The sequence below is a fragment of the Macaca fascicularis genome, chromosome 2, assembly GCF_037993035.2.
Source record: "Macaca fascicularis isolate 582-1 chromosome 2, T2T-MFA8v1.1".
In the NCBI taxonomy this organism is placed as follows: Eukaryota; Metazoa; Chordata; class Mammalia; order Primates; family Cercopithecidae; genus Macaca; species Macaca fascicularis.
Genome location: NC_088376.1, coordinates 15,522,203 through 15,545,995, shown reverse-complemented (window position 1 = coordinate 15,545,995; position 23,793 = coordinate 15,522,203). Strand labels below are relative to the sequence as shown.

At 47.0% G+C, this 23,793-nt stretch overlaps 1 protein-coding gene across 1 annotated transcript in view; it reads left to right on the top strand.

Moving 5' to 3' along the window:
* TRIM71 (tripartite motif containing 71) overlaps window positions 1-23,793 on the top strand; it is a 77,450-nt gene that overhangs the window by 38,956 nt on the left and 14,701 nt on the right. The window contains exon 2 of the mRNA XM_005545536.5: window positions 18,248-18,415. Coding sequence (XP_005545593.1) covers window positions 18,248-18,415 — 168 coding nt within the window. The remainder of the gene's footprint in view (window positions 1-18,247; window positions 18,416-23,793) is intronic.

The following is a 23,793-nucleotide window of genomic DNA, read 5'->3' as shown; positions in this document are numbered from 1 at the left end:
ATTACATCTCAGCTGGACTTAATTCAGTTGTCCCTTCTATTAGACTGTTAGCACTTTGAGGGCAAGGACATCATAGTGCCAAGCATGAGGCAATAACGAACTGTACTGGGTGTTAAAAATAGGACCTCTGTTGGTGGAAGGTGGAAGGGAAGAAAGGTTGTTTTGACTGGACATGCATAAGAGTGGAGTCACTGGCCTCCTGCAGAGGAATTTGGGACACGTAGGGTCAGAGGTCATCATTCAGCATGCTTTCTCCCACTCTTATTTATGAAATCTCTCAACCTTCTTTTCAACGAGCACAGTAACCCAGCGAACCTGGGGCAGCAGTGCCTTCTTGGCTCATTGTCAGTCCTGCTTTGCAAACACTGTGATTTAACTTGCCTTGCCGCTTACCAGGCCGGAACCCTTCTGGGCTCATAACCACGCCTTTTCTTTCTGTTGGAACTGCCACGGACGTTTTTGGGTTTCATGTAGGGTCCTCGGATGAATTCTCTACCACCACCCCGAGAGGAAATGTAGTATCCCCATTTATGGGTGAAAACAGAGCTCAGTGAGCCAACTTATCCAAAATTGCTGGAGAAGGACCACTCAACATTTGAACCCAGGGTTTCTGACTCCTCAACACAAGGTGGCCCAAAGTTGTGTCCTGGCCTCCTTCCACGTGGCTGGAACGTTCGCTAACCGCTGGCCCCTCAAGGTCACCCAGCTATCACATACATACTTCTCTTCAGGAGCTTTCACTGGGTCCCCTGTTCCCTCTGTTTTACTTTGAGTTCTACACTTTGGCCAGGAATAGCGTGCTTCTTTGCTCAAGCCGTTCTTTTAACTGGCAGATTTGTAAATCTTCCACCTCAGTCCTCCTGGGTCTGTCCCATTCTCCTTGAGAAGCTATTTCTGATTTACCTGCTTATCCCACGGGCATGCTGCTGCAGTGTCTCCTAGACAGTGGTTGAAGTTGTTGTTGAATGGAGTCATTTTGTGCAAAATTTCTAGCCATTTTTAGCAATTTTTCTCTAACTGGCCTCTTGGGCAATTCACTCTTGAACAATGTGGGGGGTTAGGGGTGCTGACCCCCTGTGCAGTCAAATTTGTATGTAGACTCCCCCAAAACTTTATAGTATGCTTTTGATTAGAATTCTTACAGATAATAATAAGTCAGTTACCACATGTGTGTATTATTTGTATGTTACATGTATTATATGCTGCTGTATTCTTCAATAAAGTGAGCTTGAAAATAATGTTACTAAGAAAATTAATAACGGCCGGGTGCGGTGGCTCATGCCTGTAATCCCAGCACTTTGGGAGGCCGAAGCAGGCAGATCACTTGAGGTCAGGAGTTCAAGACCAGCCTGGCCAACATGGAGAAACCCTGTCTGTACTAAAAACACAAAAATTAGCCAGACATGGTGGTGGGCGCCTGTGATCCCAGCTACTCTGGAGGCTGAGACACAAGAATCCCTTGAACCCAGGGGCTGGAGGTTGCATCGAGCTGAGATCATGCTACTGCACTCCAGCCTGGGTGTTAGAGCGAGACTTAGTCTTGGGGCTGGGAGGAGGGAGGACACTAAAAGAAGAAGAAAATGTATTTTTTTTTTTTTTTTTTTTTGAGACTGAGTCTGGCTCTGTCGCCCAGGCTGGAGTGCAGTGGCCGGATCTCAGCTCACTGCAAGCTCCGCTTCCCAGGTTTACGCCATTCTCCTGCCTCAGCCTCCAGAGTAGCTGGGACCACAGGCGCCCGCCACCTCGCCCGGCTAGTTTTTTGTATTTTTTATTTTATTTTATTTTTTATTTTTTATTTTTTTTTGAGACGGAGTCTCGCTCTGTCGCCCAGGCTGGAGTGCAGTGGCTGGATCTCAGCTCACTGCAAGCTCCGCCTCCCGGGTTCACGCCATTCTCCTGCCTCAGCCTCCCGAATAGCTGAGACTACAGGCGCCCGCCACCTCGCCCGGCTAGCTTTTTGTATTTTTTAGTAGAGACAGGGTTTCACCCTGTTAGCCAGGATGGTCTCGATCTCCTGACCTCGTGATCCGCCCGTCTCGGCCTCCCAAAGTGCTGGGATTACAGGCTTGAGCCACCGCGCCCGGCCGTTTTTTGTATTTTTTAGTAGAGACGGGGTTTCACCGTGTTAGCCAGGATGGTCTCGATCTTCTGACCTTGTGATCCGCCCGTCTCGGCCTCCCAAAGTGCTGGGATTACAGGCTTGAGCCACCGCGCCCGGCAGAAGAAAATGTATTTACTATTTAAGTGGAAGCAGATCATTATATAAAGGTCTTCATCCTCCTTATCTCATATTGAGTAGGCTGAGGAGTTAGAGAGAGAGGAGGGTTTAGTCTTACTGTCTTAGGGGTGGCAGAGCTAGAAGAAAATCCATTTATAAGTGGACCCTTGTGTTTCAAACCCATGTTGTTCAAGGGTCAGCTGTATTTTGGTAATTCCTCATTTGTCTTACTGATCCTCTCTATCAGGGGTATATTTTCCAAATCAGGCCATGTCTGAGTGTGAAGGGGGTGCTGTTATCAATTAAGCCTTAAAAAAAAAAAAAAAATTAAGCCTAGACATCGTGAGCAAACCTGTCCAGACTGACCAACCAACACCTCTAGAGACTAGAAGCTTCTCAAGTTGTTTTTTCTTTCAAGGCTTTTAGCCCAGTCTTAAATCCGATGTAAACAGTTTAAAAATTAGCAGTGAGCACAGCACACTTGACTATGAGGCCAGGATACTGTGGCCTCGTAGTCTCTGAGTCTGAGTACAGACCAACTTTAAGAGCTGTCTCTAAAACAGATGGAGTTGGAGGCCCAGGAGGAAGTTCTGGGAGAGCCAGGAGGCTCAGCTAAACAGCCCGAGCCTCCCTGGCCACCTCTTCTTGGGGAAGAGTTTTAGATGCAGTGGGATGAGTATTGTGGAAAGACTAAGGAAAAGCCACATAGGGCCTCAGAACAATTTGGGGGAAGGACAGAGCCAAATATTTAGATTTCTTGTGCCATGTGTATCACCTTTTCCTGACTTTAGGTGATAGACAAAGCAAAGAAGTAAAGGTGACTTTTTCAGGGCCAGATGGAGCAAGACAGGAATTTCAGGACCCAAGTAAAGACTAACTTGGGGGCTTAGAAAAGCCTCCTGAAAACTTCGATTATGTAACTGATATCACCTGATTGTTTCACCAGCTAAGAGCTTGTGAAATTTCTTTTTTCCATCATAGCAGGTCTGGCTTCTCCCATCTTCGTGAAGTTTACCCTTGCTTATCTGACGGAGTGCATGGTCAGGTTCTGCCCCTCATGGCCTTTATAGGGCAGAAGTGTGGGGGTTCTCTTGGCTCCATGACCTGCTGAATCTGGGCGGTGGGTGCCTGTTTCACAAGTTCTGTTGAACAGCATCCAACAAGCTTCATTTGTTGGAATGAGGTAGGATTTCTGAGAAACGTTCACATCTGAGACTTGAAATTATTTTTCATTACCATCATTTGCTAAAAGAGGAAAAACACGATGAGTGGTACCGCAATTTTAAGCTTTTCTTTTTTCTTTTGGAGACAGTGTGTCGCTCTGTTGCCTGGGTGGTGTGCAGTGATATGACGTCAGCTCACTGCAACCTCTGTCTCCTGGATTCAACGATTCTCCCGCCTCCCAAAAAGCTGGGATTACAGGTGCACACCAACATGCCTGGCTAATTTTGTATTTTTAATAAAGATGTTTGTATTCACCATGTTGGCTAGGCTGGTCTTGAACTCCTGAGGTTAGGCCTCCCAAAGTGTTGAGATTACAGGCATGAGCCACTGTGCCTGGCCAACTTTGGGGTTCTGAAGAGGGAGGGGTTTGAGTCCAGTGGTTTTACGTACAGTGTCCCCAAATGTTGGTCTTTTTTCTGGTTGTATCTCGTTACCATTTAGTTGACATTTCCCTGCCTGGAATGCTGCTGACCTGGGTGCCTGGGTTCCCTGGCTTTCCAGGGATCATTTCACTTCGTCTTTGCTTACATCTTGCTGTAATGACTGCTTCTTTGGAGTGGACTGTGTACACTGGTGGGAAGAGGGTTTCGGGGAAGCCAAGGGACTGGGACTTTATTTCTGGCCTTAGTGGAGCCCAGTAACATGGTTCCTGGTGTGGCAGCTGAACTGATAACAGTGAGTGGGTTGATCCCCATGTGATTCCTGCACAGGGTGGGCCCTTCTTCCTCAGGTCACACTACCTAAGACTTAGAATCCAGCTTTCCTGCCACCCAGTTCTGTTCCCTGTTGGGCCAGTTTCTTCTGCTTTGCCTAGGCCTTTTGGCCCACCCTTTGTTGTGCTTTCTCTTCCTCCCCTGCCCTCCCCTCCTGTCTCCTGCCCTCCCCTCCCCTCTCCTCTCCTCTGCTCCCCTCTCCCTTTCCCTCCCCTCCTCTCTCCCCTTTTCCCTCCCCTCCCCTCCCCTCCCCTTCCCTCCTCAATGGAGTCTCACTCTTGTTGCCCAGACTGGAGTGCAATGGCACGATCGCAGCTCACTGCAGCCTCTGCTTCTGGGTTGAAGTGATTCTCCTGCCTTAGCCTGCCAAGTAGTTGGGATTACAGGTGCCCACCACCATGCCCAGCTATATTTTGTATTTTTTGTAGAGACGGGGTTTCACTGTGATCAGGCGGGTCTCGAACTCCTGACCTCAGGTGATCCACCCGCCTTGGACTCCCAAAGTGCTGGGATTACAGGAGTGAGCCATCACGTCTGATCCCTCAACACCTTCCTTTAAAAAGGCCTTGAAATTTGAGGTGTGTTTTGCCTTTTATGCCTCATTTCAGTTGCCCTACTCTCCTCATTGCTCTACCCAGGACACTCTAGATTATTGATGGTTGGTAAGAGAAAATCACCATTGCTCTCTACAGTTTGGGGTTTCTCCTGGGGAGGTGGGAGGACTCTTACCTGCCCAGTAACTGCCTAGATCACAGCCGTGGGGCCCACCTGCCTCAGGTTACTCCCTGTGTGGGGGACAGACGGGTAGCTTCCATCTCAGAAGCTCCTAAAGCAAGCTGCCCGGCCTGGGCTCTGCGCGCCTGGTCTGTGCCCCTTTGACATTTGTAGAGGTGTCTGCAGGGCTAGGTTTCCTACTTCTGGAGTAGAGGCTACAAACACTAACTTGAAAAGGGTTTTTAAAAATAAATCGTGGGGCCGGGCGTGGTGGCTGATGCCTGTAATCCCAGCACTTTGGGAGGCCGAGGCAGGCAGATCACTTGAGCTCAGGAGTTTTAGACCTGCCTGGCCCACATGCTGAAACCCCATCTCTACTAAAAATTCAAAAATTAGCCAGGTGTTGTGGCACATGCCTGTAGTCCCAGCTACTCTGAGGGCTGAGGCAGGAGAATCGCTTGAACCCCGGAGGCAGAGGTTGCAGTGAGTTAAGATCGTGTCATTGCACTCCAGCCAGAGCAAGACTGTCTCAATAAAATAAAATAAATAAATAACCTTTTTTTTTTTTTTTTGAGATGGAGTCTCACTCTGTTGCCCAGGCTAGAGTGCAGTGGCTGATCTCGGCTCACTGCAACCTCTGCCTCCTGGTTCAATCGATTCTCCTGCCTCAGCCTCCTGAGTAGCTGGGATTACAGGCATGCACCACCACAACGCCTGGCTAATTTTTTTTTTTTTTTTTTTTGAGACGGAGTCTCGCTCTGTCGCCCAGGCTGGAGTGCAGTGGCGCGATCTCGGCTCACTGCAAGCTCCGCCTCCCGGGTTCACGCCATTCTCCTGCCTCAGCCTCCCGAGTAGCTGGGACTACAGGCGCCCACAACCGCGCCCGGCTAATTTTTTGTATTTTTAGTAGAGACGGGGTTTCACCGTGGTCTCGATCTCCTGACCTTGTGATCCACCCGCCTCGGCCTCCCAAAGTGCTGGGATTACAGGCGTGAGCCACCGCGCCCGGCCTTTTTTTTTTTTTTAAAGTAGAAACTGAGGTTTCACCACGTTGGCCAGGCTGGTCTCGAACTCCTGGCCTCAGATGATCCACCCACCTCGGCCTCCCAAAATGCTGGGATTACAGGCATGAGGTGGATGGCTCACGCCTGTAATCCAAACACTTTGGGAAGCCGAGGTGGGAGGAATGCTCCGGAGTTCAAGACCAGCCGGGGCAACAGAGTGAGTCCCTGTCTCTACAAAAAAATAAAAATCATTTTCTTTACAAGACTAAGCATCCCCCCGTTCCCCCGCTTTTGCACTGAAGATGTTTGCTCTGCTCTCGCTCATTTTGCCTTTTACTTACAGAGAAAGATGTCAAGAAAGGCTCTGGTAATTGCTGGAATGTCTGGGGGAAGATGAGGTACTGGGAGAGTGTGTCTGGCTTCTCTCTTTAATACTCTCCTTGACAGGTGCAGTTTTGGGGAATGCCATAGAAGAGCCCAGACTTGGTACTTGGGAGACAAATCCCCGTAATTCACAGACACACCCCAGCACCCACTCCTCCACACCCCCACACCCCACTTGAGCCTCAGCAATCCCCGCTGCAGCATGGGCACTTCTTGGCATTCAGAGAATTCACAGAGGCCACATATGTGCTACCTACTGCTTCCCAGGATTGGTCTCTTCCCAACGTAAAACAGTTACTCTCTGTGAACAACTCTGTATTAAAACAAAATTTCTATGGTAATATCTTTCTGCCCCCCTCCTTTTTGGGTGGAGAGTAGGCATTGCCTAGAAAGGTAAGTGGCTCTAAGCCTTATCAACGGATAGGACAGTGTCACCTTGATTCACTAACCCTAATCAAGACAGAAGGCAACTAAGTAACGCAGGGGACAAGGACAGAAGATGATGGAACTTGCAGAGAGGAGTGAAATGTTAGGTTGTGTTAACGGTAGAAAGCATGACTAGTAATATTTACCAACAGTTTTTATTACTAGTGTATTCTCATCTGAGTCTGTATTTCTGCTTCTCTTCTCAGGACAGTTTTACCCAGGTGATGAGTGCCTTCCCTTGCTTTAAAAAAATCTGCCACTCTACACCATCTCAGCCACATGGGCGATTGAAACCTACTTAGTTTCTTTAGGAACTGAAACGGTTTCAGGTGTACACTGTTGCCCGCTGTTTAAGAGGCGAGGACTGAGTTACATGGCCACCTACAGAGTCTGACCATTTTTTAAATGTCAACCCCAAAGTACCACTGACTCTTGTCCATAGCACAACAGAGTAAAACCGTGCCTTGCTTTTGCGACCTTGGAGGCAGCCGGAAAACTTGTGTGTCTACGTCCAAATCTGTCTTTTCGTGTCCAGTTTAAAAATATATAATTTACATGGGCAGTGATCTCAGTGTTGGAACAAATCTCTTTTATTTGCTGCTGGAAGCTGCATGGGCCACTCATTAATACATCAGAGGTCAGATGCATGCCGGGGCAGCAGCTGGGACACTAATGATTTCATACGGCTTTGTATGACCGCTGGCCGCCTGTGGTGCTGTAAATCGGGACTCAGGGTTCTAATTTTTTCAAAACCTCCAGGGAGGTTGCCTCTTGCGAGATAGAACTTAAGATAATATTTATAGTAGAGGGCAAAGGAAAAATAATACCTAATGGGAACATTGTGGAAAAAATGGTAGCAACCTATTAGAAGTAAATTATGTGGGGCCATTGGAGTTAACTCATTTATGGGCTCCATGAGTATTTTATTAGGTCCTTAGCTATGAAGAGTGCTGCGCTGTGGCCAGGCTCCAAGCATCACCCCCTCAACACTTAGGTTGCCAGTGGAAGGATTCTCCCCTCACTTTTGGGAGGGAGGAGTAGAATTGAATCCTCCCCACCCTTTTTTTTGAGCCGGTCTTGGTGTGTCTCCCAGGCTGAGTGCAGTGGTGCATTCATGGCTCACAGCAACCTCAAACTCTTGGGCGGGCTCAAGCCATCCTTCTGCCTCAGCTGTGACTAGAGGCATGCACCACCATGCTTGGCTAATGTTTATTTTTTTTTTGTAGAGGCAGGGTCTGTCTTTGTTGGCCAGGCTAAGTGTACATTTTGAGTTTTGATGATTTATATATACCTGTGTAATCAGTCCTCCCCCATCAAATATAGATTATTTCCCTCACTCCAAAAGGATTCCCTTGGGTTCCCTCCAGTTCATCTCCCTTCTCACCTGCAACTACTGTTGTGATTTCTTCGACGTTTAGTTTTATCTTCGTATGTTAATAAATGGAGTTATGCAATATATTCTCTTGATTTTGGCTTTTTTCCGCCAGTCTAGTGCCTTTAAACTTCTTGTCTGTAGGTATATTTATTTATTTATTTATTTTTGTTTGTTTGTGTTTTGAGACGGAGTCTCACTCTGTCACCCAGGCTGGAGTGTAGTGGTGAGATCTTGGCTCACTGCAGCCTCTGCCCCCCGGGTTCAAGCAATTCTCCTGCCTCAGCTTCCTGAGTAGCTGGAACCACAGGTGCCCGCCACCAGGCCTGGCTAAAGTTTTATATTTTTAGTAGAGATGGGGTTTCACTGTGTTGGCCAGGCTGGTCTCAAACTCCTGACTTCAAATGATCCACCCACCTCAGCCTCCCAAAGTGCCGGGATTACAAGCTTGAGCCACCATGCCTGAACTTCTTGTGTGTAATTACTGACAAACGTCCTATTGTGTGGATGTACCACGGTGTATGTTGATGTGGAAGTTTTGTTTTTACTTTTAAACATCCAAGACTGATTGATTGAGACAGGGTTTCTGTCACCCAAGCTAGAGTGCAATGGAATGATCATAACTTGCTGTAACTTTGAACTCCTTGGGCTCAAGCCATCCTCCCACCTCAGCCTTCTGAGTAGCTAGCAAGTTTTATTTAAGTAAACATACTTATTTGTTCAAAACTGTGTTTGGGAGGCAGTAATCCAAAACACAACTCTGGCACTTTCTAAGCCGTCTCTCAGTATTGTGTAGTGTAACTTGGATCTGTTAGAGGACACCCCAAGCACAGGTGTGGCACTTGCCACCCTCAGGAAAATGCCCTTTTGCTGCAGAGCCTTCAGGAAATGTGTGAGAGACTGAAGGCGGTGGGCCGGTGGGCCATGAGTTTGCCTCAAGCTGTGTGGGGTGGGTGCCAGCCCAAAAAGCAGATTCTGATCTGGGAGGCAAATAAGTCCAAAGGGCCTAGGGAGCGGGTGCCCTCTGGGTTCGCCAGAGGCAGAGTTTGGAGAACATGTTATTCGAGATCCCATGCTTTGAAAGGCAGGATGCAGGATGTCAGCAGGGTCCTGACACCGCAGTGCCCCCAGGGGCAGAGCACGAGTGTCTGCCGCCTGCCCTCAGGGCTCAGGCTCAGGCTCAGGTCTGGTGTAGGATGGAAAGTCTGGGTAAAGGAAATGGCAGGCATAGCTACATTCCCCACCACGCATCCCTCTTCCCCCACTTGGCGTGTGTATTGTCCCACAGTTGGTATTTTGCAACATCATGATCATACTTTTAAATATTAAGTGGTGTGTATGTGTGTGTGTGTGTCTTCACAAAGGCCTGGAGAAGTGCTAATTTTAGCTCAACATGGGAGGTCCCTGTCATTTTCCCTGCCGGAATCTCCTTTTACCTCGACCTCTGCCCCTTATGACTCACCTGGAGGATTGCTCCTGCCTTGTAAAACTCAATGTAGCAGGGCCAGCTGGGGGGTGGCTCACGCCTGTAATCCCAGCACTTTGGGAGGCCGAGGCAGGCGGATCACGAGGTCAGGAGATTGAGACCATCCTGGCTAACATGATGAAACCGCGTCTCTACTAAAAATACAAAAAATTAGCTGGGTGTGGTGGCACGCGCCTGTAGTCCCAGCTACTCAAAAAAAAAAAAAAAAAAAAAAAAATCCTGGAAGCATCATGTTTTAATAAGTCATATTGTACATGGTGGCTCACACCTATAATCCCAGCACTTTGAGAGGCTGAGGCAGGCAGATCACTGGAGGTCAGGAGTTTGAGACCAGCCTGGCCAACATGGCAAAACTCATCTCCACTAAATATACAAAATATACAAAATAGCCAGGCATGGTTACAGGCATCAGTAATCTTAGCTACTCAGGAAGCTGGGGCAGGAGAATCGCTTGAACCCAGGAGTTGGAGGTTGCAGTTAGCTAAGATCACCCCACTGCACTCCAGCCTAGGGGACAGAGCGTGATTCTGTCACAAAAAAAACAAACAAAAACAAAAAACCCCCAAAAAACCCACTGCAGCAGCCCGCAGAGGTCGGAATCACAGAAAACTACAAACACGAGTTACAGCACCCTTTCTCAGGCCACACTGTGCGCTCGGGGTTAGGCGGCAGCAAGGGACATATTCATGAAACTGCTTTGTCTGACTCTGCCAAAACTGGTGGAAGGCGTTCGCTGTGCTGCCCAGGGCATTGTTCTTATCTGGGTTTTCATCTTCCTTAAGAGAGTCATTGCTGGGGGAAAATGATTTTCTTCCAGGATGAACTCATTTTCACACTTTTAATAGTTCTGATAGTTCCTGTGAGCCACAAATGGGGCTGTTTCTCTTTTTATCAAGTCAGCAAGTAAGCTCAGCCAAATTCCAGCGTTCAACTCTGTAAACAGAATTTAGTCACTTTCATTATCTGGGCCTTTTAATTTGCTAGGTTTTGTTGTTGTTGTTTTTAAGACAGAGTCTGACTTGTTCTGTCACCCAGGCTGGAGGCAGTGTCAAGATTTTGGCTCACTGCAACCTCTGCCTCCTGGGCTCAAGCAATTCTCCTGCCTCAGCCTCCTGAGTAGCTAAGATGACCGATGCCTGTCACCACGCCTGGCTATTTTGTATATTTAGTGGAGATGAGTTTTGCCATGTTGGCCAGGGTGGTCTCAAACTCCTGGCCTCCACTGATCTGCCTACCTCAGCCTCCCAAAGTGCTGGGATTACAGGTGTGAGCCACCACGCCTGATCAACGCTTTGTGTTTTGTGTATACTAGTAAGAGCTGTGTGCTCAGAGAAACACCCAGACATGGTGGTGTGCTACTGGAGTATGCTGAGGCTCTGAGCCCTGAGACTTTGCACAGGGCCATGTTGATGGAAAATAGTTCAGGGACTGGTGAAGCTGGACCCTTGGACTTTACCAAGGGCCTGTGTGATTCTGGGGCCTGGTCCCACAAGCCGGGGAGCAGGTGATAGGAGAAGGAACTACCCAGTGTTTGTGGAAGCCTTATAGAATGGTGCATTGGGGGAGCAGGGGCTTTCTAGATGTGGTTGGTTGGCTGCTGTTGGGGAGGAGTAATGGTAACTGTTGGGGGAGCAGCAGTTGGTAGTGAAGAATTTTTGAAGACAATTTAGGGAGGAAGGGAGCATGGTGTGGCTTTTGGAGTCACATAAAAACTTTAAGTGAACAAATGCTAACAGATGACATTTTGTGATTGTCAAACTATGCTTCTCCCTGGGCACCAGCCGTTGCGGTGAGTTCAGATGCAGAGGTAACAGCATCCCTCTCTGATTTCAAGTTTTCCTTTCAAATTGCCTTGTCCATGGAGCCTAAACATTTAAATTGGAGATGAGTGGATGCCTCTGACCCCACTTGAGGCTGTTCTTGGACACTCCCACTTTCACCCTACCCCCCGCCCCTTTAGATCTTCAAGTGTTATATTGCTTATTTAGTCTGAGAATGAATCTTGTTCCGCCAGACAATATTACATGTGTGCATTTCTTACCTTAACCTTTGAGGTCAGTTGAGCCTCATCCTTCAAAATTTCAGATTTTAGAAAGTTAATACTGTGCATTTACATAATACGTATAATGGGACTGCAAAATAACATTATTTTTGCAGTGAGATACATAAAAATTTACTGAATGACATAGGCAAAAATGATTAATCCTTTTCACACCAGTTCCAGTTTTTAAAATTATTTTACTGACAATTGTGTGTGTGTGTGTATGTACGTATGTGTGTATAGTGTATGTGTGTATATATACATACATATTTTTGAGACAGGGTCTCGGGCTCTGTGGCCTAGGCTGGAGTGCAGTGGTTCGATCATGGCTCACTATAGCCTTCATCTCCTGTGCTCAAGTGATCTTCTTGTCTTGGCCTCCCAAAGTACTGGTATTGTAGACCTAAACCAGCATCCCTAGCCAAAAATCTTATATATTTATTGTGTACAACATGTTTTGAACTCCGTATGCATTGTAGAGTATGTATGTTGAGCTCATTAACATGCATTGCCTCACATATTTTTTTGTAGTGAGAATACATAAAAATGTACTCAGCGATGGTCAAAAATACTGTAATAGCTATAGTACCTTGTCGTACATGAGTTTTGCTGCCAAATAGTATATGGAAAACTTTGTATTCCAGAGCATCATTTTGGATTTTGGAGTTGCAGAAAGAGGATTGTGGGCCTCGGGTGTGTGTATGTGTGTGTGTGTGGGTGTGTGTGTGTGTATGTGTGTGTGTGTGTTTTAATTCCTAACACCCCTCTTCCTTTTTATTGCCTGAGATTCCTTCAATTTGTAGAGATACCATGAAGCAGCCCCGCTTAATCTATTTAACAGACACTACTGAGACTGCCAGAACGCAACACAACACTTTTTCCTTGGGCTGCTCCTCTTCTAGGCCCCTTTTCAATGTTGGCACCCATCAAAGCCTTCCACCCAAGCAGACGCAGATCTTAACTCCAGTCCCAACTGTGAACTGTGTCCATACTGACTGCCTCTCCTGGCATCCCCTGCTGGCCTTTTGTGTTCGGTTGTGTTGAGAACAGAAACTGGTACTTTGCCCTTCACATGGGTGAAGGTCGACCTGACTGAAAAGAATTCGGTAATTCTTACTATCCAAGCTTGCAAGTAGGTTTCCACCGATAACCATTATATCAAGTGATGTAACAATTGAATATATTACCAAATTGAAAACTAGGGTTTCTCTAAAGAACAAGGATGTTAACTGTGGCATTGCTTGTGCTTTTTCAAAAATCAGGAAAGAGTTTTAAAATTGTATTAGTATATACTGACAGTACATTCATATAGCAGCATACCATGCAGCCATTCAGAAAGCCAGGCATCTCTCTGCATGGAGTGACCCAGAACATTCAGAACAAGTTAATATAGTTAAGAGAAACTTTTTGTCTTAAAAAATTCAATTATGTCTAGAATATAGCTTTGTTTTTCCATGGTTAAAGTGGAGACAATTGAGCGAGACATTAAGGATTTTTTTTAAAAAACTGTTTGCTTGTATTACTTTCTGCATTTGAACAAATACTTGTTACCTAGCCAAATGAAAAATGTTGGCGGGGACTCTCTTGTCTTTAACTGGTGAGCACTGTGTATGAACTGGGTCCCTATTCCTTTCTCCTGTTTATCCAGGCCACGGATGTGGGGCAGCACGTGGCCAGAGCTACAGGAGGGGCTTCTGCTGAGGGTTTGGGCTGCGGGTTTGAGCCCAAGCACTCAGTCTGTCTAAGTCAAGTAAAGCTTCGTTTTAATATTACTTAATAGACTTGTTTCATGGCTAGACTTTACTCCCTTGAACTTGGCTTACCATTTTTAAAACGAATCCTCTGTTGTCCCACCTGAGAACCTGCAGAGTAACACACACAGGTCAGGCTTCCTGTGGGCCTCATTTGCTTCTGTTGCCTCCACTTTACTTCTGTAGTGGGAAACTCAGAAACCCTCTGGGGTGGGTGGAGATCGAGCCAGGCGTCACGGTTCAGCCTTGGTTTGTGGGAGGCCAAGTAAATGTCCTCAGTCATTTTAAGGGATATTGAAGTAATCTTTAAAACGTTTACAGCAGTTTACGTATTTGAGTTGAGACATTTTGATGAACTTAAATGGCGATCTGGGCCTTCCTCCATCCTTCCAGCTTACATTCTTCACTGATAGGGGTAGTTGTATTTTAAACCTCAAGCTCATTCTTTGAGATGTGCGGGGCTGCAACAGAGGTCCCTTGGTGTGTGTGTTCTTGTTGGGCCACAGATAGGAGTGCAGAATCTAGATTCCAGAAGCCTGGATGCGTGTGCATTCGCATGTGCACACGTGCGTGCACACACGTTCATTAACAAAGCATTTTATTTAAACACTCGCTAAGAAACAAACATGCGTATTTTGTATTTTTATTTATTTATTTTTCTATTTTTCCTTTAATCTCCCTCCCCCATTCCCCCCCACCAGTCCCCCGCCCGTTCCTTTCCTGCTGGGCTCACATTCCTAGGTCTTTGTCTCTGCCTGGTATTTTAGAAATTTTGGGAGAGGAAGGCAATGGGTGGGACGTTCTGGAAGCTGGGGGCAGGGAAGAGGGTGGTCACTTGCAGGGTCAGAGGTCAAGCCTCCTCCATTTAGCTGGGGCAGCCGGATTGTCGCCAGGCCCGAGGGGGCGTGTCTGTGCATCTGCCCGGGAAGCCCCAAACAGGCCTTGGAATTCCTGCTGCTAGACGACCTGTTCTTCCCAGTCCCTTCCCCCCTTTCCCGGGAGCCACTGTTCATGGCTGCTCCCACATTTCTGGCTATAGGACCCTCCACACAGCTCCAGCTTATTCCCTTAAAAATAATTTTACACCTGTTTCAGAGATAATTGCACCCATGCACATCCTCTCCTATCGATTGTTTTAACAGCTCTAAAACTGTGGTTTTTCAATCTCAGAAATTGTGGTTAGATGAGACGTGGAGCTTCTAAATGAAGAATGAAATCTTACCAAAGTTTTTCTCCAACTTTTATAGCTGGAAGGTTTATAAAAGTGGATTTCATTTTATAGTTTTGGGACAATGCATTCTTTTAAAAATTCATTGTTTACTAATTACAAGCACATTGAGGCCATTCTTTTACTCACTGGTAGCTTTTTATTATCAACCGTTTGGGTGCTCCCCGCCCCCATCTCTGTTGCAGGCAGCCTGGAGCTGTGGAATCACTGGCTCTTCTGAAACCACAGCGTGTTCTGGGTACTTAGAACTGCATCGATCCTGTATAAAATGATACCAGGCAGGGATTGCATTCAGAGACCCCTTTCATTTGTGTATCTGGGCTCTCAAGGCTGGTCATGGGAGGGCTCTGGTGTCGGCTAAGGGCACCCTGCCTTTCGCTGCCATCACCGCCCACTACCTGTTCTGACCAGCATTTTTTTTTCTGGACACTGCATCTGCAGAATCTTTTAAAACCTACCATTCATGGGGGCATTGCAAATGTCCAGCATCATCCAGGTTCTGTGTTTTAAGGTTGATCTAAACCTAAGAAAAATCATCTTAATTCTTTATAGTTGCACAGTTGGAGTCTGGAGTGGCCACCCTGGCTCAGCCCAGAACTTGTTTTGTTTTGTTGTTGTTGTTTTTTGTTGTTATTGTTGTTGTTTGTTTGCACTCTTAGCCGGTGTTGCCTAGGCTAAGTTCATTGCCATGGTCACAGCTCACTGCAGCCTCGACTTCTTGGGCTCAAGGGATCCTCCCACCTCAGCCTCCAGGAATGAGCCACCGCGCCCAGCTAATTTTTGTAGTTTGCTCCAAGTGCTCCTCTAGCCTCGGCTTCTCCTGGAGCTTGGACTACAGGCATGAGCTGCCATGTCCAGCTACTAGAACTTAATTTTGAAGCTCTTTAGTTTCTGTTGTCAAGTCTCTATAGATAGGCTTTCTGCGGTGGAAGGGGTCTCCGGAGGTACCTAGTCAGGACCCTTTTGTTTCACAGATGAGACTGAATCCCAGACAGGTCAAGAGAACTGACTGGACAGAGGGTTCCATAGCCAGGTTGTGCCAGGCTCAAGTTTACAGCCTGAGGTTCTTTTCTACTCACTAGCCATGGAGATGAGAACAATGTAGGTAGTTATCCGAAGGAAGCAGGAGAGTGCCATTCAGTCCACACAGCTGTCTTGAGGGAAAGACAAGAGATGCCTTCTCAAGGTTGCTTAGCGGTTAGAAGCAGGGAGGCCACCCGAAGGTTTAGTGGCATGTTTTATTCACATGTAAAAGAGAGTTTTCTGATGGAAGGTTTTTCACACTTCACATCAGCATAGGAGTGATCTCTACATTATCTTGACAAATGGAGAGAGCAAAGGAAAGGAATGTAGTTCAAGCTGGTAGAATTGCTTTAGCACCATGTCGTAAAAAAGGGATCGGCCAGAAATTTTTCCTGAATTTATCCAGCTCAGCATCTTTTGGTTAGTATTTATACTTGAGAATTTTAGATTTAAAAGATTATTAGGATTAGATAATCTCTAAAGGATGGATCAGCTTAAAAAGCAACTGACTTAAAGGAGGCAAGTTGCTGTTGCCTGATTTCAGTCTGCCACTATTGCTGGCAAAGCACTGCAGTGATCAAAACTGGCAGCAAAGTTGCAAACCTTACCACATTTCCCTTGTATAAAGTAGGATCTGGGCCAGGTGTGGTGGCTCACGCCTGTAATCCCAGCACTTTGGGAAGCCGAGATGGGCGGATCACGAGGTCAGGAGATTGAGACCATCCTGGCTAACACAGTGAAACCCCGTTTCTACTAAAATTACAAAAAAATTAGCCGGGCCTGGTGGTGGGCGCCTGTACTGCCAGCTACTCGGGAGGCTGAGGCAGGAGAATGGCGTGAACCCGGGAGGCGGAGCTTGCAGTGAGCGGAGATCGCGCCACTGCACTCCAGCCTGGGGAACAGAGTGTGAGACTCCATCTCAAAACAAACAAACAAATAAAGTAGGATCCATAAAACCTGATGGTTATAGCAGAACTGTTTCTTTACAAAAGTAAAAACACAGTATCCTGAATCTTTCCTTTTTCCTGTTTCTGAATTGTAAAGTTTCTGGAGAACCAGTTTAACCCATGCTAGATTACACGCTTCCCTATTAACTCAGCCCTGAGTGGAGTAACTCTGTGTGCTTGACTGAACCAGTTAGGGGAAGCATTTTTCTAGTGGACACATTTTATGCAAAGATTTTGGTTATTAATAAAATAAGCATCTTGGAGAAGGAAAGAAGCAGGAGTCTCCCTCTATTTGCCCCCAGCCCTCTCTGTTTGGAGCTCTCCACCTAAGAAAACTTTCTGGGCCGCCTCCAAGCCTTCTCCCCATCTGTGTCTCCCACAACACTTCTGCCCTGCTTCTCGCCAGAATGAGCTTCTATTCAGTCTGCGCGGAATCGCCTGGATCTCCACCATACCTAGCAAGGTGCTTTGTATTGGGGATGAGAGAGCCGGTGTCTCCTGTGTTGGACCCAGCTTTGCCGAAGGCTCATGTTGGCTTCCCTGCTGTGTCTTTGCTAACACTGTGGCCTTGAGCACCCCCCACCTCCTGTCTTCCCCTGGAGATGAAGTGTGGTGGTGTATTTGTGGAAGAATTCCCCTTGCCTACTGCTTCCCTGCCTGTTGCATGTTAGCTAGCTTCCCCTCATGCCCAGGTGTACCAGAGGCAGATTTAAACTCTGCTCTTGAAAGCAATCCAGCAAACATTTGCAGACTGGTGCTAAGTGCCCTGCTCTGTGGAGAGATACACAGTAATGAGACTGGCCCAGTTTCTGTGCCAAGGAGTTTTCTCTCTTGAGAGCTGCTTGTTTATTAGCAGGTAAAGGTTGTGCCAACCCTTTCTCTCTCTCTCTCTCTCTCTCTCTCTCTCTCTCTCTCTCTCTGTCTCTCTCTCTCTCTCTCTCTGTCTCTCTCTCTCTCTCTCCCTCTCCCTCCCTCCCTCCCTCCCTCCCAGCGTGCTGGGCCCCAGGGAAGTGTAGAACATCACATAAAGCAGTTCTGTCAGCACTGGCTGCCTCCCAGGTTCAACTCCTTGGAATAACTTGGCATGAAGAAGAAAGGCAAGGAGCTGGCTGACCTTACCACTAGCTTTTTGCCTTCGTTCCAGAAACTTAAGCCTGTGAGCTTGCTCGAGTGCCTGGGAGAACCATGCTTTGCACTTTGCACTTTGCATGACAAGCTGTGGTGTGAGGATGGTTGTTACTGGCTCTTAACCTTGCTTTACACATCCAGGCTAGAGCAGCAAAGGAAACTCTTCTGGTATATTCTTGCAACCAGGCCACCAATATCAGACTAGGCAACACAGTCTAAACAACTTTTCTGGATAATGAAGCTAAGATTCAGGAGAAACTCTCGTGCCGGGAGGTTTTTGTTTGGTTTGGTTTCTGCCTTTGAAGTGTCTCTGTTACATTCTGAGTGAGACTACAGTGGGATGTGGCATTCAGTTGTGTTCCCCACTCCATTCCCTCTTGATTTGGGGCAGAGAGAGTGGGAGAAAAAGGGAAGCAGACAGTTTTGGTTATGTTTGCAGTTACTCCGCTGCTGTCTCTCCCTGTGGGGTGTGCTTGCCATTTGGAAGCTGGTGGTTCGGTTGTGGGATCCAGGACCCTCAAGTTGCTGTCTTCCCTCCTCCTCCCGTCCTGTATCTCTATTTATGCCTGTCCTCTCTCTGGTCACCAGGTGCTGCACCTGTACTGTGACACTTGCTCCGTGCCCATCTGTCGTGAGTGCACAATGGGCAGGCACGGGGGCCACAGCTTCATCTACCTCCAGGAGGCGCTGCAGGACTCACGGGCACTCACCATCCAGCTGCTGGCAGATGCCCAGCAGGGACGACAGGCAATCCAGGTGAGCCTTCCCTACCCTTCCGCAGTTCCCATGTGAATCGGGTCCCCCTTTCTGTCAGGTGGCATGGACAGACATTTGGGGCAGATTCCAGTGTGGGGGGTGGAATAGTGACCCAGATGAGCTCAGGTGACATCCCTGCAGCAGCGATCCCTTTAGGGGTTCTGCTAGTCTTGTGAAGATGTCAAGGACATGTCCAAAGTTACTGGTCAGATTTCTAAGCACCTGGCCTGGGTCCTAGCATACCACCTGCACGTGTGCCACCTGGCTGCCTCCCGAAATCAGAGCGGACATTGGCACTTCCAGCCAGGACCGCGGAAAGGCTGGGTGCTTAATGCTTATTATTATTATTATTATCATTATTATATTTTTTGAGATGGAGTCTTGCTCTGTCACCCAGGCTGGAGTGTAGTTGTATGATCTCGGCTCACCACACCTCCACCTCCCGGATTCGAGTGATTCTCCTGCCTCAGCCTCTCGGGTAGCTGGGATTACAGGCATGCACCGCTGCACCTGGCTAATTTTTGTATTTTTAGTAGAAATTGGGTTTCACCACAGTGGCCAGGCTGGTCTTGAACTTCTGACCTCAGGTGATCCACCTGCCTCGGCCTCCCAAAGTACTGGGAGCTACTGAGCCCAGCCAATGCCTTTTATTTATTTTTGTTTTTGAGACAGAGTCTCACTCTGTCACCCAGGCTGGAGTGTAGTGGCGGGATATCAGCTCACTGCAATCTCTGCTTCTCAGGTTCAAGTGATTCTGCTGCCTCAGCCTCCCAAGTAGCTGGGATTACAGGTGCCCGCTGCCACTCCCAGTAATTTTTCTTTAGTAGAGTTGGGGTTCCACCATGCTGGCCAGGTTGGTCTTGAACTCGTCCTGACCTCAGGTGATGCACCCGCCTCGGCCTCCCAAAGTGCTGGGATTACAGACGTGAGCCACCATGCCCGGCCTAATGCTTTTTAGACAGAGACCTTTATGATACAGATTTACTTATTTATATGTGAGAAATTAGTGAGCAGGAGAATGTTGTGTGAGGTTCCGTGTCTACAGTCCTTTCCTGGATGGCAAATCCCCCGTAATTGAAACTGTCGTTTCTGTTGAATTCGTATCAACAGCTAGGGAGGGGCATGTGTAACTTTGAGAATTGGCAGGGTTCTCTTACATAGTTAGGTGATAGTGTCCCTGAATTGCTGTTAAATCTTGTCTGATTCAGGTGACAAGGTTTTAGGAAATCAGAAAATTGTGACGTTTTCCCTGTGTTGTAGGATACTTTGAAAGTCAAGAAAAGTTGTTCACCCTCTAGGAGAAATAACATAGGAACCATTTTAGAATATTTATATAAGTGAATTGTTTTAAAAGTAAGATTCTGGCCAGGTGCAGTGGCTCACGCCTATAATCCTAGCACTTTGGGAGGCCGAAGTGGGTGGATCACTTGAGCTCAAGAGTTTGAGACCAGCCTGGGCAACATGGGGAAACCCTACAAAAAGTACAGAAATTAGCCGGGTTTGGTGTGACACTCGCCTGTAATCCCAGCTACTTGTGGGACTGAGGTGGAAGGGTCGCTTGAGCCCCAAAGGTGGAGGTTGCAGTGAGCCAAGATTATGCCAGTGCACTCCAGCCTGGGCAACAGTTAAGAGCCTGTCTCGAAAAAGAAAAGAAAAAAAAGAAACCCTATTTTGAAAGTGCTGAAGAATTGAGATCACGTGTCTTACAGAAGAGGGAGGATGTGATTTAATAAGTTTCTCAGCCGCTATCACATTCCCATGCATGATACTGAAACAGTCTTTTCTGATGAGTCAGATTTTATGATGTTCAGATTATAAAACTGGAAGTTTGAGAGACTTTCTGGAATGACTCATCCTGTCATCGTTACACCAGTATTGTTTGTCGTCTTTAAAATGCCTTGAGTGTCTCTGTTGCTCTTCTCCTTTGTCATTGTCTTCACCTGCGCGCCATTCTGTTGTGTATCAGTGTGTCCGTCCCTGTGGATGAAGTGATTTGTGTCTTTCTTTCTTTTTTTTTTTTTGAGGCTGGAGTGCAGTGGCCGGATCTCAGCTCACTGCAAGCTCCGCCTCCCAGGTTCACGCCATTCTCCTGCCTCAGCCTCCCGAGTAGTTGGGACTACAGGCGCCCGCCACCGCGCCCGGCTAGTTTTTTGTATTTTTTAGTAGAGACGGGGTTTCACCGTGTTAGCCAGGATGGTCTCGATCTCCTGACCTCGTGATCCGCCCGTCTCGGCCTCCCAAAGTGCTGGGATTACAGGCTTGAGCCACCGCGCCCGGCTGATTTGTGTCTTTCATTTTATGCCATGACAGTTAGGACCTTGACAAACAAATGCCTTACCCTGCCGGTGTCTCCTCAGCACCGGTGCCCAGCCTTCACTGTGGCTCGCACCTATAATCCCAGCACTTTGGGAAGCCGAGGTGGGTGGATCATCTGAGGTCAAGGAGTTTGAGACCAACCTGGCCAACATGGTGAAACCCTGTCTGTACTAAAAATACACAAATTAGCCAGCCGTGGTGGCGGGCACCTGTAGTGCCATCTACTCAGGAGGCTGAGGGAGGAGAATTGCTTAAACGCAGGAGGCAGAGGTTGCAGTGAGCCGAGATCGTGCGGCTGCATTCCAGCCTGGGCGACTGAATGAGACTCCATCTCAAAAAGACAAACAACAAACAAAAAGAGCCACTGGTGTCTAGGTCTGAACTCCTAGATTGTGTTATGATTTTATTATGCTCTTACTGTCTTAGGAGGTCGAAAACACTTGGAGAATTATTGAGAGAATGCTGGTACTCTCTGTGCTTAGTGGGAAAAGCCACTGTGGGGGAGAAAAATGACTTGTAACAATTTGCTGGAGACTTAAGGAGAGCACCCAACAAATCGTGAGTGGGTAACATGGTGAAATCTCAGAGAAATGGAAATTCAGACTTTTTGTGGAGAGAAAAGAGTGTGGGAAAAATAAATATAGTCAACTGTATAAGTGGTGAGAACCTAGGCATAAATCCTAGAGGTATGATTTAAATGTTAGTTAAAAGTGTGTGCCCAACATTAATCTGAATTCTAGATCATGGGGTATTTTGGGTAGAGGCATTTTAGATCTGTTAATCTCTAAGGCCACAGCCAGGTACACTACATAGATTGTGATTTCCTAGAAGGTTTTTGTTTAACCATAACTTGTGTGTACTTAGCATCCTTAAGTCTTGTTCTGTCACCCAGGTTGGAGTACAATGGTGCAATCTCGGCTCACTGCAACCTCCGCCTCCCAGTTTCAAGTAATTCTCCTGCCTCAGCCTTCCTGAGTAGGTGGGATTACAGGCACCTGCCACCACTCCTGGCTAATTTTTGTATTTTTAGCAAGAGACGGAGTTTTACCGTGTTGTTGGCCAGGCTGGTCTTGAACTCCTGACCTCAGGTGATCCACCCACCTCGGCCTCCCAAAGTGTTGGGATATCAGGTGTGAACCACCGCACCTGGCCATTGTTGTTGTTGTTGTTGTTGTTGTTATTTTAAGAGACAGTATCTCTGTCACTCAGCTAGAGTGCAGTGGTGCCATCATAGCTCACTGCAGCCTGAAACTCCTGGGCTTTTAGGCGATCGATCCTCTTTCTTTGGCCTCCCACATAGCTAGGACTACAGGCATGCTCCACCACGCCCAGCTAATTTTTGTATTTTTTGTAGAGATGGGGCTCGCTTTGTTGTCTAGGCTGATCTCAAACTCCTGGCTTCAAGCGATCTTTCACTTTGGCCTCCCAAGGCGCTGAGATTAAAGGCATCAGCTGCCTTGCCCAGCCTGACAATTTCTTAAAATGTAACACAAGCCTTCATCCCTTTATTTTTCTCATGAGATTGCAACAATTCAGTCACATCTTCAGACTCCACTTCTAATTCTAGTTCTCTTTATATTTTCACCACATTTTTAGTGACTTCCTCCACTACTTCTTTCTGCTACAAGAAGTTAATCAGCTTCTTCAAACATTCTATTAATGTTGATATTTTGACCCCTGCCCATGAATCACGAATGCTCTTTTATAGTATATCCAGTTTTAGTCTATGTGCTGCCAAAGTGAGCACCACACATGTTCTTAATGGCACCTGGAATGGTAAATTCTTTGCCCAGACCCATCAGAGGAATCACTATCTGTAGTAGCTACAGCCTTACAAAGTTTATTTGTTAAATAATAAGACTTGAAAGTTGAAACTACTTCTTGATCCATGGGCTGTAGAATGGATGTTGTGTTACCAGACATGAAAACAACTTTCATGTCCTTGTGCATCTCTAGCAGAGTCTTCTGGGTGAAGAGTCTTCTGGGTGACCAGGCACATTGTCAGTCAGCGGTAATATTTTGAAAGGAATCTTTTTTTCTCAGTGGTAGGTCTGAACAGTGGGTTTAAAATATTCCATAAACTGGCCAGGCACGGTGGCACAAGCCTGTAATCCCAGCACTTTGGGAGCCCGAGGCAGGTGGATCACCTGGGGTCAGGAGTTCGAGACCAGCCCGACTAACATAGAGAAACCCCTTCTCTGCTAAATACAAAAAATTAGCCGGGCATGGTGGCTCATGCCTGTAATCCCAGCTACTTGGGAGGCTGAAGCAGGAGAATTGCTTGAACCCAGGAGGCGGAGGTTGCAGTGAGCCAAGTTTGCACTGTTGCACTCCAGCCTGGGCAACAAGAGTGAAACCCCGTCTCAAAAAAATAAACAAATAAAAATTTAAAAAATTCCATAAACCGTGCTGCAGACAGACATGCCGTCATCCAGGCTTTGTTGTTCCATTTGTAGAGCACAGGCACAGTACATTTAGCATAATGCTTAGGGGGCCTAGGATTGTCAGGATGGACAGCGACTGTTGGCTTCAACTTAGTCACCTGCTACATTAGTCCCTACCAGGAGAGTCAGCCCGTCCATTGAAGCTTTGAAGCCAGGCATTGACTTCTGAAGCTATGAAAGGTCCTAGATGGCATCTTCTTCCAATATAAGACTATCTCTTTCCAATATCAGGCTGTGTTCTTCCAATAAAAGTCTCCTTCCAAAAAAAATGTCTGAAGTCTGTTGTTTAGCTGTCTTCATCAATTATCTTAGCTTGTTCTTCTGGGTAACTTGCTGCAGCTTCTATATCAGCGCTTGCTGTGTCACCTTACACATACGTGTTTTGGAGATAGCTTGTTTTCTTAAACCGTATCAACCAGCCTCTGTTAGCTTCAAACTTCTGCAGCTTCCTCATCTCTCACCCTTCATAGCATTGAAGAGTTAGGGCCCTGCTCAGGAAGGATTAGACTTTGCCTTAAGGAGATGTTATGGCTGGTTTGATCTTTTCTCCAGATCATTAAACTTTCTTCATATCAGCAATAAGGCTGTTTTGCCTTATTACCGTTTGAGTGTTCACTG